General features: G+C 35.9%; 1 protein-coding gene across 1 annotated transcript in view; it reads left to right on the top strand.

The window, feature by feature from the left end:
* Positions 1-2,387: 2,387 nt before the first annotated feature.
* LOC109052320 (sodium/potassium-transporting ATPase subunit beta-1-interacting protein 2-like) overlaps positions 2,388-27,864 on the top strand; it is a 52,443-nt gene continuing 26,966 nt past the window's right edge. The window contains exon 1 of the mRNA XM_042778114.1: positions 2,388-3,387. Within this exon, the coding sequence (XP_042634048.1) occupies positions 3,334-3,387 (54 nt within the window). The 5' untranslated portion in view covers positions 2,388-3,333. The remainder of the gene's footprint in view (positions 3,388-27,864) is intronic.

Here is a 27,864-nt window from a genome sequence, read left to right as displayed (position 1 = left end):
TTGCGTGTATTATTTTCAAAAAGGAGCATGTGGAATTCTGGTCCAGGTGGACATGTTAAGCTTTAAAGTAAGCATTTTAATGCAAAATAATATAATCAGCACATTTTTATTGTCATTTGACAGCCCTGACATAAAATAGATGGCAGTATTTAATGCAGAGTTGTAAAAAAGCATGCAGAAATGTTATTCCACATCCACAAGGGGGCACTGAAACACCCAGAGGGGCCAATCACTGGCTTATTAAAAAAAATTAATTGAACAGCCCTTCTGAAGGCTGTTATTGAACACCTCATTATTGGAGCTTATGTAATCAGCTCTCAGTGTTACACTTATTAAGACATACTAACAGGTAGCATAAAGCAAGACTGCTACTATTTGTTAACACTGGCTTTGTAGACTAATTACCTCTAATATACTGTACCTCGCTGCAATCACACATACCCATAGTTGCAGTGTGTGACAAATAGAGTTACTTGAGGTAATAAACAAGCCTGCAGAATGGGTGTTCAAGGCCAAGGACAAAATAAATAAACAATTGCTATATATATATTGGATTAAACAGCATCTACCTGAATAAATGTATACACCGTTTTGTAAATTTCTTTAGCCCTTAGCTCATCCATTGCAACACAGAAAAAACATCTATTTAGCATGACAACCATCTGCTTTCATGTCACAAATCTTATACTAATTCCATCTTGGTGAACAAATTATAATATTGTGATTAAAACATGCTACAAAGTTACTAAAAATTTAGCTATGAGATGTAGTGAAACAACTGCACAAATGACCATATGGTGTTTCGTGGTGAAGTCGGCCTATAAATGCATTCAAAGCCACAGCGTTTGTCATATCAGTCTTGTAAATCTGTGAAATAACCATTGTTTTATTTAAATAATACAATGCAGCTTTAACAGCCAGAGTTAAGCCTACGAGATCATTTTTAAGGTGCAAGGGTACCTTTGAAAGAATAATGTCCTGATTTTTCATTGTTAGGAGGTTGAAAATCCTATGATGGCATGCTGATGGAATATGAACAGATCAAATTAAACATTCAGGAGAACCCAAGTTCAAGTTGTTGAACTGTCTGTTCTTTGCCTTGCATTTCTGAATTGTGTAACTGTATCTTGTTATAATCATGTCTTGTTGGTCTCTTAATCATGTTTTTATTTATGTGTGTTAGCTGTGTGGTGTGCTTGTTGGCTGTATGTTTTAAGTTGGTGGCAAACCAGTTTCCCTTTCGGGATTAATAAAGTCTTCTCACTTACTCACTCACTCAAGTTCAACCTGACTAAAGCACAAAGCAGGAAAGTGCATCTGCCTGGGTAGGTGTCCAATTTAAAGTGATATAAGTCAGGGGCTCTGCAGTAGCTCTTGAAATTATAATGGATCGATATCTCCCCATACAGCTGCTACAGATGCGCAGGACTCCTTAATTTCATATTCTTTAATGGTTCGCCCAAATTTGCCCAATCTAGATTAAGATTTGAGAAAGCTATCAGATACAAACAGTTTGACACTTTCAGGCAGATAATAAAAATTTTGTGATGTGAATGAAATCAAATCAAATCTTAGATCTGAATCGAAGACAGCTATGTCTCAAAGAGTTAAAATGACTTTCAAGGGAACAAAGAATAAACATGCATGCAATAACAACAACAAAATATTAGATTATTCATATATGGCATTTAAAAAAAATGTAGTGTTGTATTATTTATTTATTTATTTATTTATTTATTTATTTTTGTCATGTGTTGAGGTTAATGGCTTGCAATTCCACAGAATTTGTTTATAACAGTTTGCTTGCTTGGACATTGTGGAAACCTGGCAAATCCAAGGTCCAGACGTGATGGCTGGAAAGCTCAGATAAGTCATGTGTCATGGAACAGTCAGACAAACATAACACAATCTCTAATTCTATCGCTTTCCCAGGTATGAGTGAAATGAATCCAAGATTAAACTGGACCAGGGGACGAGCATGACAGGAAGGGGGGGTCCGCAGTTTTGCCTGAAGTCATTATCTCCGGAAAACGAAAGTAAATATGCTACTGCCACTCAAGATTGCTGGGAAAATGTAAGCATATAATAAACATTGATAGAGAGACTGATTGTGTGTATTTCTTTGTGGGTGTGGGCTTGTGTTTAGTAGACCATTAGAGATTGCATTGCACCAGCATCAATTATAAAAGTAGGCTATACACTATCTACTAAGTACACATATCCTTACATAAAGTGTGCATATGTAGTATGTGAAGAATTTATTGCACAATATTACACGGCTTTATCGAATACTTTTTTTCTGATTGGTCAATCGCGGCATTCAGCGACATTGCTAACAAAAACATTACTTTTCATTGTAGACTTTGAAACCCGAGGGAGCCGTTTAAATTCAGACCTGAAATTTTCTGAGGGCGAATGAAGCAATTACAGCCCGTTATATATATCTGCATCTTGCCCAGTGACCCCTCAACACCACACAGTCATTATTTCCATATCGTGTTGCTCTCACGCCCACTGAGAGGGGGAGCAGAGAGCTCATCCGGTGCATTGAGGGACGTCCAGGTCCTCATCTGCGCTCTGTACAGCATCAGCACCAGCACCAGACGCTGCGTGAGAAACAAACCGAGTCGCATCCCCGCGGAGAGCAGCACCGCGTGCGTTTCATTCAATCTGGAGCGTCAGATGGTGCAAGATGCACTGCTTCTTTGTCCTCCTCTACACCCGGACTGTTTAAGTTAACGTTGGAAGGGACCAGTAGTAGTTGAGGGACCCGAGAAGACACGTTTCGGTCGCACTGAAAGGCTCCTACAGGACGCGCGCTTGGATTACTGTCCTCGTATCACCATTCCCGTGGATTTCCTGCTTGTACAACTGAACACGCGCGCCGCGGCTTCCAGAGAAATAAAGCAAATCATTGCTGCCTAAAATGTGTTAATTCGGTTTCTTTCTCGCGAGGGAGGAGCAATGAGAGCGTAAACAACACTGGGTGGCTTTGTTTCTGAGACACGGACCCGTGGAAGATCACGTTGACATGTCTTTCATTGCTGGATTTGGAGCTACCGTTATTTCTCCACTAACTTAGGGAAGTGTTTTTCGTATCTCTTTGACTTTGCATTACAGCTCAATTCTACTTTTCTAAAAAACACATGCAGTTTTCTTTATATCTTCTTCCTACATTGTGGAGCGCTTGGGATGCTTTTATCGGAAGGGCGTATTTGATTCGCTTCTATCGCCTTTTGGAGTGAAGAAAGACCCCTTTAAACCCGTTGCCTCGGCATTATCTTGTGGAGTTAGAGCGACCCACGTGGAAACACGAACTCGAAGGAAGGCAAGATGGGCTGTTGCAGTGGTAGATGCACGCTGGCATTTATATGTGGCATGCAATTGGTAAGTGATAACGCTTAAGTAATTTCTAAACCTGCGGTGAAGATGATAGTTCATGGATTCGAACCTGCAACCTTCCGGTTACCATTCTATATGCTGAATTACCAAACTGCATTTCAGTCTAATAAGAAAACTGTTATATTGGTGAACAGGAACAGTTTTATTGGTTTAAGCTTGGGTGAAAGTTCATAGAGGGATTGAACCTACAACCTTTCGGCTTACTCACCTAGGATTTTAATCTGAATTGGTTTCTGGAAGCCTGTGCCTGGTTATTTGATGTGATTTTATACAGTTGTGAAATTAGGTTTGGTTCAAAGAGGAGAGTCAGTCACTTGTAATGGTGCAAAAACTGCAGTGTCTCCCAGAAGTGAACCCGAGAATTTAAGAGCACAACTGTCCACCCGACAAGTGGTCAGTGATATAGCTCTAGATGTATGTGGCCGTGAGTAATCTTAGTGGAAATAATGTGGGGCTATATGTGGAAACCCTGCCTTGTTATATTACACCGGAGGGATGATGGTGTTCATGAAGGCTGGGCTTGTGTCATTAGCCTGGGGCCACTATCATTTATGTTTATCTTTCCACTACCATGGGCCCTGACAGCCAATTAGGAGTTTTACGTTAAAGAAGCTAAGCCAAGTCTCAATGACCTACTAAAGCAGGAAATGATTGCTTCTGCTAGAGCTTGAGAGGGTTTTTTAACCGTCAGAATGTTTTCTAATCTAGTCCCATCTGAAAAGATGATTTCAGTCTGGTATTTGTACAGCAACATTGCACTCTGTAAGACTTCACAGAACTGAGTAATTTTACTTTTCCCAGACTATCTCTGTGACACCTTTTGAATCACTGTAATGGATAGTGGCCAGCGACAGTCTCACCATGCCAACCAGCTGGCATGGTGAATCAGGCGTGCGTGATAGATCACATGACAACAAAAGCGTGACTACACTAATCCAAATGGACGTCTGTAGGTTAATGTATCACACAGGTCATTATCCCGAAGAATCAGCCACAGTGGGTGATGTCACCACCTGGTGTCTGTTAATCTGACCCTACTCTAGAAGCTCGTCTTTGAGCATGATGATGTCATAAGCGAGTCATTTTTAGCAGGCTAATGTCATAAGCTCCCAAGTTACTTTTAAGCAACTGTTGTCTTATAATGTACTCTAGTGTTGTTTGGGATTAGGGTGGTTTTTGTTCTGTTTGATGTCAAAACTTTGAGGCCAGTTAATTTTTTTTTCTGACCTAAGCTCTCTTTTGTCCTCTCTGTTTCTCTGACCTTTTCCGATCCCCTTTTCCCCATGTTTGCTACTATTCTGAGAGAGAGTTCATTCTGAGCATAACTGAGATGCCCTCAGTTGAATGTTCTTAAGGTTTGGAAACATTCTTGTATTCCAGTGTTTTGTATTTGTTCCTCTTGTCCAGCAAGGGAGAGCTACTAAATTTTCTTATAAGGCAAATCCTCAGTAATGTTCTCGCTCTTCATGAGAGAAAGAAAAAGAGTATGTATGGAAAAAAGCCTTTTAATATCCATAATCTAAAGTTGTGATGCCTTTGCATTTAAACTTTATTTGATCTCCATTTTATTGGTTACAGGTTTACATAAATGGCAAATACTCATATGCTTCTTGGTAACTGCAGTAATGGTTTCATCATGGAGGTTGAGGCAATTGCCACACTTGTTGTGAATTAAAAATCACTGTATATACCGTGTAAAAATTAGTAGAATGCAGTGAACTTTTGCTTTAATCGCATTTATTCCTGAAAGCTAATAAAATCAATAGCATAAAAGATGGAAATAATACATAAATTTAAAAAGATAATTAAAGCAATTCTTCTTTCTTTCTTTCTTTCTTTCTTTCTTTCTTTCTTTCTTTCTTTCTTTCTTTCTTTCTTTCTTTCTTTCTTTCCAGTTACTGTGTATTAACGTCTGCAAATTGTCTGCAGATTAATCTAGTAAGAATCTGATGTAGCAGATTGGCTTTATGTGTGCATTAGTCGACCATTTTGGCCAGTGATGTAGGGCACCCATGTCACATCATGGCTTGAGTTACTGTAAATAAAAAGTTTGTTACCCTTTTCTTCTGTTGGAATGGCTGTATAAAATGGAGCTAATGCACTCAGCTCTGCTAAATTACCAAGCAGACATTTTTATTGTTTAAGGCTATAACACAGATAAATGTCCTTAGTTAAAGCATTTATAAGAGTTTTCTCTCTGGTGGTTTTTGTGTCTGGCAAGTATAAATGCCTGTGGTCCAACAGTCTGGCCTGTAGGCCCAACATTTTGACATGGAAGCAAAGAAAAGAATATTGTATACTCAAGGGATGTGTTTATAGAGATTGCTCAAAGATGCATTCATTGAAAGGACATCTGGTAAAGTAGTTTGACTCTATTATTGCTGATGAAAAACTTGATATCTGTTGTCAAAGTGGTCCTCTTAGCTTCAGCCTTTGGCAGCCTCCCTATGGACCATTTGATGCATAATGTACGCAAAGATGAATACAGCTGCTGAAATCTGTCAGTTCCAATTGGCTGCCCACAAGGGAACTTCTGCGAATCAGGCGTGCACAAGTTTTTTTATCAGGCAGTCGGAAAGATTGGTTTACATGTTACCAGATTGCTGCTGATGTTGCTGATAGGTCTGAAAATGTGGTTCACTCAAAATTTGCTCTAATTTCCTTGTTATCTTAAGTTTTTGTGGAAACTGAATCATTTAAATATTTTACCACTTTGTTGCATGCCAGTCTGTTGTTGTGGCTGCATCGATTTCAGACTTATCTGCCCCTGCATACCCTTATCAACAACAGTTGGTCATTTTACATGTTGGTCAGAAGGCTGTCTAAGTGGGCAGTTCTTGGCCAGAATAAGCTACAATATGCAGTAGATTTAATGTTGATAGTCAAAAATGTGGTTTTATATAATCTGGATTATCATAAATATTGTAAAACTATTTGCTGAGTCTGGTTCTAATTACATGATATGTTGATTAATCAAACTAATCGCAGTTAAATTAAACTTATCAATGTTTTCTGAAAAAAAAAAAGAGTAAAATATCTGTTAAATGTAGATAATTCAAAGAGGCTTTTGTGGCAGAAGAGTTGAGTTAACTACTGAAGGAGATGCTCTATGCATTCAAGATTTATGATTTAATTTTAATCAGTTTCTGCATTTGTCAATTCAGATACATTTATGAAATCAGGTTTGGATCATGTTGTTCATCCATCTTGTTGTTTTCTTATTTGTTTCTTGAGGTCACAAACTGAGTTCATTTCTAAACTCTCTTGAAGTATTCTACACCTGGTGCTACACATTTCTATAATTGTTTTGTTTTCAAACTGGTATGAATGTCTGCTGTCATGCTTTCCTCTTGGAACAGCACAAAGACAAAGGTTTAATTGTTGTTTTCCGTCCTCGTAATCAGCTAGCATATATGCAGGAGAAAGGCTTTTTGCTCTTGAAATTAATTACTCTCCTGAATGCAAGTGATTTGCCAAACATACTTTTTTAGGTTAATACTGCGTATTATATGTGAATTCGTTTGTCCGTAAGCATGTAAAAGTGCTGCGACAACTCTCTTTTTTTCTGGATTGGAAGTAAACGGATTCCTAGCGTACATACGGAAAGGACTTCGAACAGACCCTTTGCCAAACAAAACAATCACATTGGCAGAATATTGTTCTAAATTGCTGTGCAATGCCTTTGCATCATGACCTTGGTTTCCCAAAACTGACAGATGGTTTAGGAAGCCTTTTGCATAATGAATCCAAATATTTACATATCTCATCAAAGCATTGATGCCATAACTCTACCATGTATAAATGAATGTATTGTACACCATGAATTTAAACTGGCTAATTAATATGCTTTTTTAAAAACTTTCTCTCAGACAACAGCACAATAAAACGACATGTGGCAAAGCTATCTTTTTCATGTAATTCAGCAACATTTTGTTGATTGCTTGGTTTTTGTTACTGCCGTGCAATCTCATTAATCTAACTCCACGAATATTAAACATCAAATATTTGCATTTACTTTTATGCATTTGGAAGAGACATTTAAGCGACTCACATTCAAGGTGCATATTATCAGTTCTCGCTTTCCCTGGGAATCGAACCTAAGACCTCAGCGTTGCTAGCGCCATTCTCTACTGTTTGAACTAAATGAAGGCTGCATATATGACAGGAATAAATATGTTCTGATTGGCTGTTATTGTGACAGCAATTTCACATTCACATGTCACTGGAAACTCTTCACATCGTGCTTGGTGGAAATCCATTGATTTGTTATGCAAGTAGGACTGTTGAATCAGATCGCTTTGTTTGCTAATATTTTCTTGAATTTGACAATAAGGAATCCCAGATTGACAAGCAGGATAGAGACAGAGTAGCGTAGCGAACTACTGAAGCTCTTTGGCTTTGTGACTGTGACTGAAGAGCTGCCTCTCAGGGAAAAGAAGTCCTTGATATTTGGCAAGTGAATTGAATTGGCTTCTCCACACCACAATCCAAATCTAAAAAGGCAGATAGATTTAATGGCTTTTCAAATGTTATAAATCATTTCCAGCTTAACAAAACCAATAAACACAAGTGCCTCAAACATATGTTGCCAAGAAGTCTTTGCTGCAGGACATTTTTCAGACATCTCTCCTTCCTTCAGCATTAAATTAACCTTTCTTTTCCCGCCCCGGATGCCTCTTTCATAGTCGTGAGATTTCAGAACACAAAAGGTTACGGTGATGATACCTGTTCTGTGCTGCACACTATTTGCCAGCTTCCCATTTGATTGAGCCGAGCTGTAAACATTAGCGGGAATGTCTCCTAGCAACAATAGGTATAAATGTTGGAATGTTGCCCGGTAGCTGAACACGGAGGATCCAGACTCCTTATAGTTGCCCTTTTGATCCATCAAAGCCAAGAAAAGTACAAGAAATGCATTATGTGTATTATGATGCCTTTTGGCTGGTTTTGTTTGAATATTGAAAGCTATTTGATTTGAATTTGCATTTTATGTTCTTGGCACAGCTTTTTCAACCCAGCCGTTCACATAAAAAAAGTGCACAGATCACATTAATTGTTTTTTCGGGACAGGTTGCTGAGAATACAAATAGTTTTAAAAAAAAGTTCTCCTTTCAAGTGGCTCATCTAACATACTTTAAATCAGAATTTTGATTATTTTATTGTTTTATTTATTTTATTTTTATTTCTTGTTTTACATTTCTTTTTTCTTTTTTTTTGGTGTTTGTAAACATTTCAGTAATGTGCGGTGCAATAATTTATTTACAGTTGTTTATTTTAATTTTTTTATGTATAGTTTGAGGGTTATTATAGGGGTAACTAAAACTAAAACCATAAAAATATTTTCATTACTTAAAATAAATATGGAACTGAAATTTTATATATATTTTTAATTTAATAAATAATTTTTTTTTCAGCTAGTTGACAAGGCGACATTTCTCATATTGATGTATTAAATAACTAAAATTAAAATTAAATTGAATAAAAACTATGTAGACATCAAACAACACAAACTAATAAAAACTACAAAAACAGGACAAAAGTACTAAAAATTTCTAGGACTCTTTTTTCAAATTATTAACAAAACTATAAAAGTATCTCAATAATACTAAAATAACACTGAATAGAATGTATAATAATGTCATTATATTATACCTTCTCATATTCATATTATGCTGTCATGTCATATATTTATTCATCATGTCATATACATGAATTTTTTCTCTGAATAAAATGGCATCTCATTTAATTGAAACTAAATAAATAACATTTAAATTGGTGATAAAGTATAAAATTATACCACATATTCAAAGGTTATGTATTAATTTACTGGAAGTATATATGAACATTTTAACAAGAACGTGAAAACTGAAAAAATAATAAAAATCACTACGCCATACACTTTTATTAATCTATTTTGATTATAATTGACAGTTTAATTAATTTCAGCATTTCATTAACAGGTTTTTTTTTTTTTAAAGGTAATGCTATACAGAAATTATACATTGCATCTTTAATGCATGTCTTTGAACACATCTGTGAATGCTGTTACATTTAAGCTGTGTAATCAGTTCCTTTAATTAGTCTGTTAGGCTGACAGCCTACCAATTCTCTGCTTGCTTGTCGTTTCTACTGTCATTCTTCAAAAACCATCAAATTATTCACCACCACACCCGATGGTCTGCTGCCACAGTTTGTATTCAGCCACTTTGCGAAAGTCGTTTTACGGTAAAGTTACCTCACTTTGCATCTGGGAATGAAGCCATCATCTTTTGCGGTTTGGCTGGGTTTCAGCAAACTTTGTTAGAACATCTTCTCCTAATGCGGTTGCCTATAGTTTTTGATCTAATAATAAACAGACCCTTGTGTTATTGTCTGGAAATATGAATACCCATAATGCATTTGTATCACCTGTCTGATAAATCCTCTGCCTTGTTGCCACAGCAGAAGCGTTTTTACCTCTGACTGCAGTGGTAGAACCTAGAGGATGTGATCCCATGAGAATACAGACAAAAGTGCTTATGTGCTTCAGAAGAACAAAACGAAGTAGGGCAGTAGAATGGCTGTGAATAAAAGCATTTTTTTGCTACATAGCTTTGTATGTGTATTCAAGCATAGTTTCTGTGTAATCAAACTGAGTTTCTATTCTATCACAATAATGCACAACATGTCTATCAATTAACATCATTAAAGCAAAATTGGCATATTTTTAATAAGCAAATCCATCATTCAAACTGTTGTTTCTCTCTAAAACATACAAGCCCTCTATCTGTAATATTGCTTTCTCCAGTGAAGAAGTTGTTTTGTCTGAATCAGGAGAGAAATATGCACAAATCAAGAACCATTTACTGGTGAAAACAGTCCAAAACTGTTTTAAACAAAAACTTTGGTGGGAATAAATGATGTGAAAGGACAACAGGGGATTAACTTTTTCACTGGAGGAATCATTATTATGGATTATGGAAAATAAAAATGCCCTAACGATGGATTTGTGTCTTACAAACATTTGTTTGTTTAGCTTCACAAGGCATTGCTTCACAGGCCTGGTGTCATGTGAATTTCTTGTGGATTATTGTGATGTTTTTTCAGACGTTTGGACTCATTCTGATGGCACCAATTAACTGCAGAGGGTTTATTGGGGAGCAAGTGATGTAATGATAAAATTCTCCAAATCTTTTCCATTGAGTAAACAAACTTATCTAAGTCTACACTGGATGGCCTGAGGGTGTTAAATTTCAGAAAATGTTCATTTTGATTGGACTATTCCTTTAAGTCTAAATCTACTCTGGACAGACTTGATTGCAAAATGTTTTTTCTATGGACTGTATGTCAGTGATTGACTTATGTTCAATATGGAAAGAAGAAACAATATACTGAGTTCAAAAGACACTTTTTAGAATGTCTTGTTCAGTGCTTTACTTGTCTGCCATAGTTATGTCTTTGAATGATCTCATTTTGGTGCTTCTCTTAGCAAATATTGATATGTGATTAACTATGATTCATTTGTTACTTGAATTGGCATATGTAACTAATCTGATCAAATGTTTTAATTGATCAGTAGCCATGTAGTATCTACACATATACATTAACCACTGTGTGTGTGTGTGTGTGTGTGTGTGTGTGTGTGTGTGTGTGTGTGTGTGTCTATACATATACTACTGTTCGAAAGTTAAGAAAATATGATTTTTTTATTAAGAAAATAGTATAAATATTATATTGTGAATAATATAACAACGGTTATATATTTTAATTTTAACATGTAATTTTTTTCCTGTGACGCAAAGCTTCATTACTCCAGTCTTCAGTGTCACATGTTCTTTCAGAAATCATTCTAAAATGCGGAGTTGGTGCTCAATAAATTTTTCTTATTATTCTCAATGTTTAAAACAGTTGTACTGCTTAATATTTTTGTGGAAACTATGATACAGTTTATTATGATTTTATGATGAATAGAAAGTTCAAAAGTTCAAAACAGTATTGATTTTAAATAGAAAATTTATGTAATTTTATAAATGTCTTTGCTGTCACTTTTGATCAATTTCATGCATAAATCCAAAATATGGCACAGTATGTTTTTATAAATTGATTGTAAGATAATGTATTAACTGTCTTGTTTAAAGCGTGTAGTCCTGTAATCCAAAAGATTGTTTTCTGAGAACATACTGTTAAAAGAAAAGCTTTTAGGATGAGTGCTTTTTGATGCCAGAGGATTCATAAATATTTAACCAAGCTGAAATCTAGGTTTAAGATTTCTTTGTTTGCCTTTAATGTATACACAGGCCTACTGCTATTCATTTCCTGTGTTCTTTAGAACTATTTTAATTTCATAATTTAAGGGGATGTTTAATCATCTCATCATTTTTCACCAAGGAAGAAAGAAAGTCATACTCATTTGAAATGACATGAGGATACATAAATGATGTCAGAATTTTTATTTTTGGTTAAACTGTTCCTTTAAACTGATTGCATGTAGCTGTAACAGTAATATGAAGGTAACGTAATCCAATCCGAAGAGCTGCTTTACAAGACATGCGAACATGACCAAGCAGAACAGCCACACACACCCTTTGATAACTTATGGTTAACATCTCTCTGCTGACTGCCTGCAAATGTTACAATAATTTACGATCGATACTTAGAAGTGGGATTGGTCTTTATTTTCCATAAAGTGTTTTATGGGTGCCTGGAATGGCATTTTAGCAGGGTTCACGCCTCAGCATGGCACTTAGCTTGATTACGACTGTGCCTCTGCATATCGTAACATGATAAGAGATTTTCTTACACCGCCACAGCATGCCTGGTCAAGGACGGCACCATTGCTGCAGGACCTACAAGAGCTGTCCAGACATGTGATCTGTCATTGTGGCATGGCTCAGATGAAGAAGTGCTCTCGCTGATGGGGTGGGCTGTTCCACATCTGTTCTGGTCAGCTGAGAATCTGCGGGTCTGAAGGGTCAAAGCCAATATCTAGCACATACTATACAGCCATCCTTCTTTATTTCAAACACTATTTGAGAAACACCTGCTCTTTTTTTTTTTTTAACCAGGTTCTTTTAACCAATTCAGTTTTTGATTCTTGAATTGCACTTGTAGCGAACAGGATGCAGTATTGGGATTCAGATTTGAAACACTTTTCTAGAAAAGCAAACTTAGTCAACGCAGACTTTGAATTTTGGCTTAGTGACGTGTTGTTGGAAAGTTTTGAATAATGTTTTATTTAAGTAATTTAAGAATTTAAGTGCACACACACACACACACACACAAATACATATACATATACAGTACATATACACACACATATATATATATATATATATATATATATATATATATATATATATATATATATATATATATATATATATATATATATATATTACAAAATGTATTATATATTACAAAATGTAATATAATATTTATTTAATAGCATTATGTATCGTTTTATATATGTAATATAGATAGATAGATAGATAGATAGATAGATAGATAGATAGATAGATAGATATTATTTTATAATATGTCTTTTTTTTACATATGTAATTTATTAATTTATTGATGGATGGATACATCTGTAATATAATATTTATTTAATAGCATTATGTATCGTTTTTATGATAGATTTTTTATTGGTGTTGTTTGTAATTATTATTTATTTATTATTTTGTTGTTATATTTAATGTCAAATTCCTATTCAACGTTTGGATGTGGCTAATTTAATTCAACGTCCAGCTCATAAAATGTTCATGTATTATTAGTTTTACTAATTCTGAATTTTGCCCAATTTTTAACTGGCATTCACAGTGTTGTCCTTGGTACTGTAGATCTGGAATCCTTTTTCAAACAAAATTACCTGTGCATCTCATTCACATGTCCACATTTAGTGTATTTAGGTGACATTATTGACTGTTATGAGAAGATAGCCACAGTTAGTGTTTCTATTGAGGAGCAGATGTGTGCTGTCCACATGAGGTGGTTTTGATGGAAGCAGGTTGTGAAGACTGAAGGCATTGTTAGCAGGGCACATGTTGGCAGATCACATGCTTTAATGTGCCTCAGGCCATTGCCGATGACTTCATATTACAGTGTGGAAATGTAATTACATTCTTAGAGCACAGGAAGAGAAGCCTTTATGGAATATATTAGCTGCATTAGACATACTAAATTAAAATGAGGTTTTGCTGATCTGCTGTCATTGGGCTTGGTTTGAAAAGTGGAACTGACAAATTGATTGTTATTGTTTTTGACTTCCCTCAGTGATTGGAAACGCATCCCTGCAATCCTCAAGGGAAGCTAACGTGCTGTGTTGTGTCCAAACTTTTTTATTATTAACTAGCGTAACAAGCTAGAATTCTTTGGTCAACCAGCTTTTTAACAGCCATGTTGGTCGACTAGTGACAACAGCTTAACCAGTTCGATTCAATCCTCATACATTAGTCTGTTCTTTATTGTTCAGCCATCATGATTGCCTCTACGCTTGTTGGGGGTGGGCTTAGATTTTCAAACGCCATGGCTACAACCCAGGGTCGTGAGCTAGCCTATATTTTAAAGATATACCATTTAGCACCCATTTAAAACATTTAAATCCAGTCAAGACTAATCTCACAGCAGAGTTGCATCTGCTGATTGCATAAATGATTGCCTCTATGATAGCATTATGATCTGTTTTTTGTATATGTGTGTACATACATATAAAAAAAAATTCTACATAATGCAGGACTTTTAATTATAAAAAAGCACGAAAAACATCAGGACTCTTATGAAATGTCTTTACTACTTCTAGCTGTTCATTCAAACAAATGATGGCGATAAAATATGCATTCTTACAACCATCTAAAGCATATTACAATATGAAAATCATAAACATTGTCATAAGCAGTCTATCATAATCATTTGCTGGGCATAAATGCATGGCATTCATTTATTGCAAACTTTTATGAAGCCATATGCCTGAGGAATGCACAAAGTGTGCAAATGTGCACGTTTATTTCATTAAATCATTGATTTTTTTTTATTGATTTTAAAAAATTTATTTATTAAACATTAAGCTGTATCATGATTTCGGTTTCCCAGCCTCAGTTTAAGACCTCTTAAAATTAAGACTTTTGTTATACCATTTAAGATATGTACAACTTTTTATGGGCCACATGGCCTACTAAATCTATTTTTAGTCATAAATACAAGTGAAATGTTTGCACTGTCGAGCCCTGCCGGGAAGAGTAATTTAACATTAGTAGCCCTATAAACAAATACACATGTGTATCATTTTCCATTTGGAAAAGTTTGCTGTTGACCCATTTTTTCGGCATTTGTTAGGTCGTTTAGGGACGTCTCTTCTCAATACCCAAAACGGCCCATGCTAGAAATCTCAAACAAGTGATGATCGTGAGTCGGCCTGCCTGTGTGTTGGTGGCATTGCTCTGGGTGTCAGTAGTACCCAGTGGAAAAGTGATTGCTGTCTGCAACTCATAAATATAATTTCCTTGAAACCTATGAGCCATGCAGCGCTGTGGGGAGGTTCTGATTGCATTGGAGGTGACAGAGCCAGAGTCAGACTGTCTGTTTCAGCGGAGTGACCTTGTTGGACTGGGGGAAGTGGTCAGGAATGATGGATTTCCTAGTGCTTATGATGCTTGTCTGTCATCCCTTGAGAAAGATTCTGTAGAGTGAGGATTTCAAAGAAACAGCCTTTTTCATTTTATAGTAAGAACGGGCAAAAAACTTAAAATGCTATGCCATGTCATTTTACACACAGATTTATTAGGATTGAACTTATTCTCCAGTAACGGAAAGTTAAACTGCCCATGCCACCAATAAAAGTCACTGGTGTCTGTTTAAATAGAATTTTAAATGTACAGTGGCATGCAAAAGTTTGGGAACCCCTTGCAGAATCTGTGAAAATGTGAATAATTTTAACAAAATAACAGAGATCATACTAAATGCATGTTATTTTTTATTTAGTACTGTCCTGAGTAAGATATTTTACATAAAAGAAGTTTACATATAGTCCACAAGACACTTTTTTTTTAATTATTAAAATAACCCCATTCAAAAATTTGGGAATCCTTGGTTCTTAATACTGTGTGTGGATACGTGGATGATCCACGACTGTCTTTCTGTTTTGTGATGGTTGTTCATGAGTCCCTTGTTTGTTCTGAAAAGATAAACTGAGCACTGTTCTTCAGAAAAATCATACAGTTCCTGCAGATTCTTCAGTTTTCCAGCATCTTTTGCATATTTGAACCCTTTCCAGCAGTGACTGTATGGTTTTGAGATCCATCTTTTTACACTGAGGACAACTGAGGGAATCAAAAACAACTATTAAAAAAGGTTCAAACATTCACTGATGCTCCAGAAGGAAACACGATGCATTAAGAGCTGGGGAGGGGGCGGGGGGGTGAAAATATCCCACCTTTTGGGACACACCAGCTTGTCACTGGAACAGTACAAAGATGTCCTTTTAAGAGTACTGCTCCAGTGACAAGCTATAGTACCCCAAAAAATAAAATTTTGGCTCCCTTTTTTCTGTGTGGCCTGGATGAGTATGAAATTTCCCGGCCTGAAATTGCATCCCAGTCCGGCCCTGAATGCATATATACACTCATGTGCATGCGCATACCCCAGAAATGAGAGCTAGAGAGGTGTATAATGGGCAGAAATTAATTAACGAGTGGAGGCTGAAGTTGCTGGGTTCAGTCACAGAGCATAGTGCTGCACAAGGTGCTGAGCTGGCTAATGAGATGTGGAGGCAGCCGGTATTAAACAGCCAGGCTCTTTTAATAGGAAAGGTCAGGCATGTCAGCTCCCATTATTGTTCTGTGTGTCCTGTGGTCACTACAGCCAGTCTAGCTAAATTGAGATCTCAACTTGCTAATAGCCTAGAACTTCACTAGCGGTGTATTAAACCTGTCCAAAAGTTTCCTCCTTATTATTATTTTTCACCAATGGGAGTCAATGGCAGCCCTATGAACCGTTTGTAGGAAAATTATGAAATTTGGCACACTTGTAGTGATGGCCATGATGGCCACCACCAGCTAAAAAATTCACTTTTCAAACAGTTATAATGTTTGCCACTTTGTTCTAGAAAAATTATTGAAATAAACATTATGGTATTGCAAACTTAACAATGTTGACCCAAAATTGGATCAGAGGCTGTATCCTGGTCAAATGAGATGCACATTGTGGAGTTTTGACTGTTCGGTGTGATGTGCTTTCATGAGTTTGCTGTGATTGCTATGCTGGCTGTACATGCTGTTCTTGTAGTGCTTGGCCCTGAATTGCTGCTTACTGTCTATTGTTTTATCCATGTACCATTCTATTGATGTATCTGTCTGTTGTCATTCTAATGATCTTTCTATCGTTGTATCTGTTTGTCATTCTGTCTATCATTCTGTCTGTCTTTATCTTTAGTTCTATCTATTGTTCTATCCACGTATCATTCTGTCGATCTGTTTGGCTCTGTCATTCTATCTATCTATCTATCTATCTATCTATCTATCTATCTATCTATCTATCTATCTATCTATCTATCTATCGTTCTATCTATCTATCGTTCTATCTATCTATCGTTCTATCTATCGTTCTATCTTTCATTCTATCTATGTATCATAATAAAATAATAATTTTAGTTTCATGGGGCATGTTGTAACAACTTATTTTCCTAGTTGAAACAATATATAATGAATAGATTATTTTACATATTATTTTTTTTTATTTGATTTATTTATTTATTTTATAGTTTACCTTGAGCTCATTGCTGGATCAGAGATGGTATGGTTGGTATGTTTTTCTTGGTAATTGCATATCACTTTAGTTTTTCTGGTTGGTGGGGAGATTCAGCTTGAGTGACAGTGATACTGGTGTGTTGTGTGAAATAGAAGACATGACTCTAGTGGTGAATGCAGGGGTGGATATTCTGTCCCAGTTTATTGAGGATTAGTCATATACATCCCTGTCAGCAGATACAGCTGTTGCTACTGAGCTGAAAAATGGTCATACATAGTATGAGAAGGTGACGTATGTATTACATACATAACCTTCTCAGGCTTTAAGAGTTTGTGAGAGAGAATAATTAACTTCCCATGATACTTTTGGTGTTTTACCTCACTTCTGAGAATATTACTGAGGAGGATGAAAAGAAATGGTAGCCTTTGCAGAGAGCAGTCATAGTTTCCAGAACGTGCTGTAGTGAGTGATGGTTTGTAGGTGTCATCGTATTTTAGTCTTCTGAAATTACAGTATGCAATGTGCCATTTTGTAATACTATACTAGTAAGTTAGAAAGAAAGTATCATACTCTTCTGTGCATTATATGTTTCAGTGGAAGGTTGACTCACTTAACAGTTGTACCACTTTCACTACAACACACTGTTATTTACAAACCACTGCATTCCAGTTGAGCAGGACAGTAGTATTTAAATTGCCATTATTTTAAGGTCAAACGTGCCACATTTTATGTAAATTAGGCTTACTGTAGATTACAAAGTCATTGCTTTTTGCATGACTCAAACTCAGACAGCAGTTATGTCACCAGATGATCTTCTGTAAATGTAACATGTTAAATACTTATTTATTATTATTTATGTATAATTTGTTTATAGACTTTTACTTAGATGCACATTTATGTTCTGGGCACCTGCTATGTATTTCTAACAGAGCCTGAGAACCATTACCTTTACATATCTGCCAATATTTTGCAGCCTGTCACCTTTCAGGCTTTCATTCCAGGCTGATGGTGCATCTTGTTTACCAGGCAGGGTCTGAGTGATCTATCTCGGAAGTGTTAAGGCTGGTGTGGGGTTCTGGTGGACTGACCTGTGTTCAGAAGGTCTCTGTGTTCAGCATGTTTGCTTTATATCGATGAAAGTCACTGCTCTGATTCACACATGGTGCCTCCATGGTCAGAGAGTCTATATATTTGAGCACTAAAAGCAAATATTTTTTGAGGGAAAAATATTTGATTTTAACACACAATCTACCACTGACTATTTTGTGATTATCCAAGACATTTATGGCTTGCTTCATGAGAATGTGGACAATGGCGTGTTTGTTTACCCTGTATAACATAATTTGCTGGTATTTCTTGATATAATTAAGTTGATATAATGCAGTGTAGGCTAGTGTGAAACTTGGAAAAATACTCTGTATACTCTGTATAAACTGAACATTGGACTATAGACTTTAGAATTTTTATTTTTGTGTGAACTATGCCATTAACGTAATTTTTCATTTGGATTCTGCCCACAAACCTTAAACGGTAATTGAGTAATGTAGCATCATTCAACATTTTCTTAAGGATTCACTTGTAGGTTATCGATCATCATTTTTAGGGCTTGACATTAATAGAGTCTTCACTTATGGGAAATATGTGCTGACCCTGGACGATGTCACATGGACGTGAGTAATAGCGGAAAATGAGAATGAGGTCAATGCCCTTGTGACCCTCATTGGTAGGCCTGACAGGAGCAGGTCAATATTGTTTTCCTGTTTAATTTATTTAATTGCTTGACGTATGAAATGAAAGGTCACAGCTGCTGCTTGAAGGTCCATTGACCATTTGATGGTGTTTAATGGTGGGACCACTTTTAGATTTATATATAGAATTTCATACCGGGTGAAATAAAGGGTTGAGTAGTCTTCTGTTCTCTTGAGCTTTCCTTGCTGGACAAAATCCCATTCAACTCGTGAATTGTCATTAGAGTTTTGCTCTGCAATCTGTACACGTCTGCGCTAAGCAGCCCAAAAACAGGTTCACAGGCAATAGCATATCCTCCGGTCTTCCGTGACTGGTAATTAAGTGGTAAAATTTCTGACACATTCATTACTAGACGGGCTACGGACGGCAGTGTTCGCTGCATTTTATAGGTCGTGACTGGTGTCAGACTGTCAGAAAACTGTTGATGGAGGAAAATTATCATGCATTTAGAGTACATGATTAAAGGACCACAAGGACTTGTGAATGCAGGTTGCATTTAGAACAGCGACTCACTGGGGGCCTGTGCAAGATTTTTTATCAGCAGAGAGCACTTCCAGACATTTTAGAGGAAAAAAAAAAAACATAATTTTTGTTTTAAGTCTTTCCCTAAATGACAGCTTGAAACTATGAAACTAGAAATTAATACTTTTATTAAGAATGCATTAAGTTTATCAAAAGTGACAGTAAAGACCTTTTTCTAAAATATTTATATTTGAAATAAATGCTTTTTAAACTTTCTATTCATCAAAGAATCACAATTTACACAAAAAGTTAAACGGCATAACTGTTTTTAACATTTATAATAATAATACATTTTTATTGAGCACCAAATCAGCATATTAGAATGATTTCTGAAGGATCTTGTGATACCAAAGACTGCAATAAACCACAGGAATAAATTACATTTTAAAATATAGTAAAATAGAAAACATTTATTTTAAATAGTTATAATATTTCACCATATTTCTGTTTTTACAGTGTTTCAGATGAATTAAATAAATGCAGCCTTGGTGACTTTTTTTTTTTTTTTTTTTTAAATTACAAATCTTATAAGCTAAATTTATGTAAACTAAGTTATAGTAAATTAAATAATATTTCAGAGGTAGATAGTGTGTTAAAATTAAATAAAAAAATCCTTAAAAAAAAGTATAATTGCTTTTAGTGCTCAAATATACAGTATAGACTCTCTGGCCATGGAGGCATCGTGTGAATAAGAGCAGCTTTGCTGTGGGTCTGTGACATTCATCGATATAAAACAAACATGCTGAACACAGAGACCTTCTGAAAACAGGTCAGTCCACCAGAACCCCACAGCAGCCTTAACACTTCCCAGATAGATCACTCAGACCCTGCCTGGTAAACAAGATGCACCATCAGGCTGGAATGAAACCTGAAAGGTGACAGGCTGCTAAAGATATTGGCTGATGTGTAAAAGTAATGGGTCTCAGACTTTTCATGCCAAGTATCACCTTTTTATTATTATTTTACTCTTATAATGATTTTATGTTAATTATATATGAGATATTATATATGTCATATAATGATTTTATGTTAATATTAATATATTTGAATGTAGTATTGAGTGTGTATTTATAAATTGGGTTTTATTTTTCTAAAAAATATTTAATTAATATTATACTATATATGTATATAATTTCCTTTTTTAATAGATGTTATGATTATTATTTACTTATTAATAGTGTTCAGTTTGAGGAGCTTTGTGTTAGATAAAGTGATGAGTGGAGAGAGAGAGGCGGAAGTGCTGCGAGTGGTAGAACAAGAGCAAGGAAGATTGGGAGTCAAATTGAAGTGGCGGAAAGAGGGAATAAGTTGGTAGAGAGGAAATGTGTGTACAAATGAGAGGCCAGGCAAAGGAGATGGACACTATAGATGAGGGAGATTGAGACAGGCGTGGAGAGTAAGACAATCAGAGAGAAAGTGCAAGAGCTCGGAGCGACCCGGATAAGCTCAGCACAGCTCAGGAGCTGATAGCACTTGCCTGCTTGAGGGTGGCTGGAAATAAGACAAACTGTCCCTTGCTGTCAAGCCTTCAGGACTGATTGATCCGTTATCTCTCTGCACAATTTATTTCTCCCTTGCTTTATTGCCGTGTGTGTGTGTGTGTGTGTTTTTGTGTGTGTGTGTGTGTGTGTTTTAAGTGAGACCATCTCTACTTCAGGGATGTGATTCTTCTAGATTAATCCAGAATTGGAATTCAAGAATTATTCCAGTCTAAAATGACCCACGTGAATCATGCAGATCAGTAATGGAAAAAAAAGTGAAATGGCCTTAAGCAATTAACTAAATAAACTGCAAAAAGGTTATGTTTTCTAAATACGTCATGGACGGAATGGTCCTGAGAGCGCTGAACTTTCTCACGGTGCCATCTGCAGGACAGTTTAAAGGGTTCAAATAGTTCAGAGCGCCAACAGTGATGAAACATGTTACTCGCCTGGTAACTTTTATGAATGGTGGTGAGAGTTTGCAATGGTTATGATGTAATTATCTAAATATATGCAAGGGTTTCTCAATTAGTTTTTTTTGCTGAGGGCCAAATTCTGCCAACAATACCAAGCCAAGGGCCACTGACCTATATATATAATATATAATATATATATATATATATATATATATTATATATATATAAATTTTATTTATATAAAATTATAATAATAATGATTATTATTACAATTATTATCTTATTGTTGCTTTTGTTAAAAAGAAGTCTGTTTTATTGAAACAATTATGAACATTTTTGCATTTAGATACAGAAGAACTTTGCCTGTTGAATAACGTGATAAAAAGTATCTTTTCCATGTCGTTTTTGTTCTAACCACCCGCGACAGCGACAGCGACACGTGACAATAAGGGACACGGAATTCTATTTCAGAAATGGTTTTTATTTTCAGCGACATCGTGGCAGGAACAACATACAAAATATACCAGTGATAATCTCAGGTAAGGATTATGTTTTATTCAATGTTAAAAGTGTCTAATGTGAGTTTGAATATTATTTTGAGTTATTTTTTTTGTGAAAGTGAATTTATGTATAGATATTTTACCTCAGATCTTGAAAATAAATTAGGCTAAAGCAAACTTACGTTAAAACTGTGAACTCACTGAGAACCAACATCCATAACAAAGATGGTATCACTCACTCACTCAATCACTCACTCACTCACTCAAATCTGTTCACTCCATTCACATCTGAATCATCTATTTTCATTGTCCACTTGTATTTACTACACACTTCCCATGTTTTTGCTGTCACATCGTATATCTACACTGGATGCGATAAAGCATTGCAAATCATTTGCACTTTGTGTCAACGCGTCATGAATAGAACTGTTTCCTGTCAGGGATTTGTCGCGCCGCGCTGCGTCCCATCCAGTGTAGACAGCATCACTGATTATAGTAAGTTTTATCATATTTTGTTGCGCCGCTCACGTCCGGTGCAGACACAATGTAAGTTAATGTTGCTTTCTAATGCTGTGTTTGAACTTTCATCCCACATTATTTGAAATTAGCGCAGGCCAAACATTTTTCTCCCACGGGCCGCCTATTGAGGATCCCTGATATATGCTATAGTCTGGCACGCTACATGTCTGCTGTAACAGCACTGTGTTTTCAGTTTTAATTTACTGTAAATGCTAGCTAAGTTTGAGTGGTAATATGGAGGTGGTAATATCCTGTTATGTGGTGTTTCTCTGCAGCAGGGACTGGAGCACTTGTCAGGATAGAAGGAAAAAATGGATGAGAAAAAAACCCATCAGATTCTTGAGGAAAATCTGCTGCCCTCTGCCAGAAAGTTTTCAATAGGAAGAAGGTTTTCCTTCCAACATAATGATCCAAAGCACACAGCAAAACTGACCACACAGTGGTTGAAGGAGAAAAAGGTGAATGTCCTTGCATGGCCTATAGTCAGAGCCCAGACTTAAACCCCATTTGAAAATCTGTGGAATAACTCCAAGACAAACACTCACCATCGAATTGAACTAAAGTCGAGCAGTTCTGCAAAGAAAAGTGGGCAAACATGGCAAAGTCTAGATGTGCAAAGTTAGTAGACACAAATCCCAACAGAATAAAGGCTGGAATTAAAGCAAAAGGAGGTTCAACAAAATACTGACACATTTTTTTTTGGCCAACAAAGTGCTGCAAAAGAGAGGTTTACAGTTAAAACCAAAAATATCAAAAAGTTAACTTAAAGTTTAATGATTTTATTATTATTATTATTATTATTATTATTATTATTATTATTATTATTATTATTATTATTATTATTATTATTATTGTTATTACTTTGAAAAGTATATTCTACTGAATAATAGTAATGTATTTCTGTCACAATTTCTTCAATTTAAATACAACTTTTATTTTGACAGGTAGTTGTGAAGAACTTTGCATTTCTTTGTGTACTGTATATGATATGACAATATTTTTTATCAAGATAATCAGTAAAATGCTCATGAAGTGAACTCTCAAAACAGCTCTGGAGATGAAGTTCATGTTTTCATGTCCTCCTCATATAGTGAGATGGCAGATGGTTAAAAACACCATGAGCGTTATGCATGTAGTTAGTAGACGAATCTGCCCCATCCATTTGTACAGACAGACAGAACCTGCAGACTTCATATTTAAATAGTCTTTTTGTGGTTTAATTTCAAAGAAAGTAGTCCATATCGGGATTTGATCAAAGTGCACCTATTATGCCATTTCTGATATTGCCTTTCATGCAGTGTGTAATGTAGCTGTATGTGAATGTAAACAATCTGCAAAGTTGTGAAGCTGAAAGTGCACGATAAATAAAATTATTGTCTCCCAAAATAACTCTTGTCACGTCATGGGGTAACAAATTTGCATTATTCCCACCTATGTTCTACGTTGGCTGGCTACAAACAACTTGACCCCGCCCACAAACATGTAATTTTACTGACTGCTTCTCTAATATCTGGGAGTTCAATGTGCAATTCACAAAATGCTTGCTCTTAAAATATGGCTCGGTACACAGTTTATTTGAACCAGCTGGCTCCACTGAATCACAACCTGTAAGTATGACAAATAATAGATGTTAATAGTTTTTATCGAACGGAACTATGGCAATTTGCGAATAGTTTCCAACATGCACTGTACGCCGTAGACCAATCACAACAGAATAGGCTATCTGACCAATCAGAGCAGTGTAGGCTCACGGAAAGGAGGGTTTAGAGAGGCTGAATCTTAGAATTGCTTCGAATGAATCGTTTGAGAATCGCTGAAAAATGAAGTGAGATTAAATGCATAATTTGAGAAAACGAAAGTGTTTTTTGAAATGACATTATAGGGGCACTTTAAGTGTACAGCCTTACTTTTTATTTATTCATTCAAAATTTGCCAAATTCGGTGACATTCTGTGTTTTTCAGTAAATTCCATTTTTGTGACTGGATTCTGTGATTCCGTCCATTCTCTGCATCGGCAACATCTTCTGACTATACATTGCCTTTACGGGAAGGAATAATCAAGCAGGACTGATAAGATCATCCAGGGCTACAATATGATGTGGTTGAGTTGCTTCTACCTAGCAAAATTAGCTGTTGTCAGTATCACCTTTAACTGTACAGATGGTTCACCCATAATTTTAGCTTTGTTTATGACTTTTTATTGTTATTTCAGAAGGAGCGTGTTGACTTAATGTTGATGTTCGGCTCTGCTAATGTAATGTCAAATCTTTACGGTAACATCTGGGTCAAAACGCTGCCTGTTTGCTGTTTAACACTAATCAGACCGTGTCCTGGACCTCTTCAAGGTTAACTACTGAAGACAGACCAATTTGTTATGCAAACTGACAGTCAACAGTCTTTGCTTATCTGCTCTTATAAAAAATCCATACATCAAGGATAGCCGTTGTCCTGTGCAGTGAAACTCAAATGTTGACTCAGCTCAATCATCCATTAAAATAATGAAATGCTTTCATTTAATTCCACCTGTGTGCATCTGCGTATCTATAATTTCTTTCTTTTGGTCCATCGGTAGAGGAAGTTGCAGGTGACGTATTTTAGTCTTGTATCATAAGACAATTCTGAAATGTGTATGTGTGTGGTAGCTCTATAGCGATATCTTAAGTAGTGTGAGACTTAAAGTGGCGGGCTTATATAAGATGGATGGAATTGGCTGATAAATTGCATTAGATGAAAAGCATGGAGTGTCTCCTGCCAGATGTACTGGCTGCTGAGAGGGTCATGGCATACTGGATGCTATAATGGTGTACATTCATACAAGACGTTCCGTCATCAGCATCCCGATTCAAGAGTCCTCTATACCTCTTTTCACTATTAAAATATCCCGGCCTCCTCCACTGCTCAACAAGTTTTAGTTAAATATATCTGAATCATATTATTTAGGCTACTGATTTATATGCTCTAATAATTTACATCCAATTAGGTGGCAATAGCCATCACATTTTATGCTGTATTTTGTAAAAGCCATTTTTAGCTGAAGATGATTTATTATAGGTTGTGTTTAGAATAGAATATTACAGTTTCTGCACTGTACAGTATGTGTATTGTGCACAGTATGCACATTTTCTGAATATGTAGAGTACTTGGATGACCTACGTGTCAACAAAATGTGTTGAATACAGAATCCCGCAATGCAGTCAGTTTGACTAGTAATTTTCAGTGTGATGACTGAACTGGAAGTAATTGTATTCATAAGTCACTTTTTAAAATGTAGACTACTGTTCAAAAGTTTGGGTCTGTAATATTGTTTTGTTTTTTAAAGAAATCTTTCTGATATGCTCAAGTTTCTTGGTGCTTATGAAACATTTCTTATTATCAATGCTTAGAACAGTTGTTTTGCTTATTATGGAAACTGTGGTTCAAGATTATTTGATAAACAGAAAGTTCGAAAGAACAGCATTTATTTGAAATAACAAAAATTTTGTAACATTATTAATGCATTTCCTGTGACTTTTAATACATTTAATGCATCATTGCTGAAAAACTGGTAAACTGGTAGTCTACAGTCGTGGCCAAAAATATTGGCCCCCTTGGTAAATATGATCAAAGAAGGCTGTGAAAATTGATCTGCATTGTTAATCCTTTTGATCTTTTATTTAAAAAATTCACAAAAATGTATCCTTTCATTGGATAATAAGAATTTAAAATGTGGTGAAATATCATTATGAAATAAATGTTTTTCTCTAATATACATTGGCCACAACTAATGGAACCCTTTTATTCAATACTTTTTGAAACCTCCATTTGCCAGTTTAACAGGTCTAAATTTTCTCCTATAATGTCTGATGAGGTTAGAGAACACCTGACAAGAGACCAGAGACCATTCCTTCGTCCAGAATCACTCCAGACCCTTTAGATTCCCAGCTCCATGTTGGTGCTTCTCCTCTTCAGTTCACTCCTCTCATTTTCCATAGGGTTCAGGTCAGAGGACTGGAATGACTATAGTAGAAGCTTGGTTTTGAGCTCAGTGACCCATTTCTGTGTTGTTTTTGAGGTTTGTGTTTGGGTTATTCTACAGTTGGAAGATCCAGACATGGCCCATTATAAGATTTTTAACAGAGTCAGTCACTTACTGATTTTTTATCTGTTGGTATTTGATAGAATCCATGATGCCATGTGTCTAAACAAGATGTCCAGGACCTCCAGCAGAGATATAGGCCCACGACATCAAAAATACTGCAGTATATTTCATTGTACACATGGGGTACTTTTTATCCCTGTGTTCACCAAACCCATCTCGAGTGTTTGCTGCTAAAAAGCTCATTTTTTAGTTTCATCTGACCATAGAAGAAAGTCCCGTTTGAAGTTCCAGTCGTGTCTGATAACTGAATATGCTTTAGTTTGTTTTTGGATGAGCTAGGAGAATTTTTCTCGAAGCCCTCCCAAACAAAATGTGTTTGTTTATGTTAGGTTCTGTTTGTGTTTGTTTTTTTTTTTTTTTTTAAGGTTTTCTGAACTCGAGATTCAACTATTTTCTGCAATTCTCCAGCTGTGGTCCTTGTATAGTCTTTAGTCACTCAAACTCTCCTTCTCACATGCATTAGGACAATATAGACACACGTCCTCTTCCAGGCAGATTCGTAACATTTTATGTTGATTGGAAATTCTTAATTATTGCCCTGATGGTGGAAATGGGAATTTTCACTGCTCTAGCTCTTTTCTTAAAGCCACTTCACCAATTTGTGAAGCTCATTTATCTTTTGCTGCACATCAGAAATATATTCTTTGGTTTTTCTCATTGTGATGAATGATTAAGGGAATTTGGGCTTTGTTTTCCCTCCTTTTTATATTTCTGTGAAACAGGCAGCCATGGCTGGATACTTTCATGTTTATAATCACGCTGGAGTGCTCAAAATTGTGAATATGAATGGGAATATACTTCAGAGATATTTTACTCATAAGAATTTCTAGGGGGGCCAATAATTGTGTCCAACGAGTATTTGAGAAAAACCTTTATTTCATAATGGTATCCCCCCCCCCACCCATTTTAAATTCTGATTATCCAATGAAAGGATACATTTTTGTGATTTTTTTAAATAAAAAATCTAAATGATTAACAATCCAGATGAATTTTCACAGCGTTCCTTGATCATATTTACCAAGGGGGCCAATATTTTTGGCCATGACTGTATACAGTTTACATGCAGTATTCAGTGCATAACGTATTATTCTGTTAGCAGTATGCTATTATTGCATTTCAGAAGCAGAATAGTAATTAAAGTATTCATTATCTTCACTAAACTTGCTATTAAATATTCTTTGGGTTTGGTCACGTGTACACCAAGGTCAAGAGTAGACTTTATGCAACAGGGAGGCAATCAGTGCCTCGTGTGTTCGCACTCCTGCCCATTCCAGAACAAGAATGGGATAGCTTGATTTTTATTATCCATCTCCCTTTTCATCATGCAATTGTGGCTCCAGCCGTCAGAGAGAAATTACTCTGATTATTTTCAGCATATGGGGAAATAAGACCCAATTTCCCACCTCAATCTTCGAGAT

Source organism: Cyprinus carpio, chromosome A20 (genome assembly GCF_018340385.1).
Source record: "Cyprinus carpio isolate SPL01 chromosome A20, ASM1834038v1, whole genome shotgun sequence".
Taxonomy (NCBI): domain Eukaryota; kingdom Metazoa; phylum Chordata; class Actinopteri; order Cypriniformes; family Cyprinidae; genus Cyprinus; species Cyprinus carpio.
This window is presented reverse-complemented; position numbering and strand designations above follow the sequence as displayed.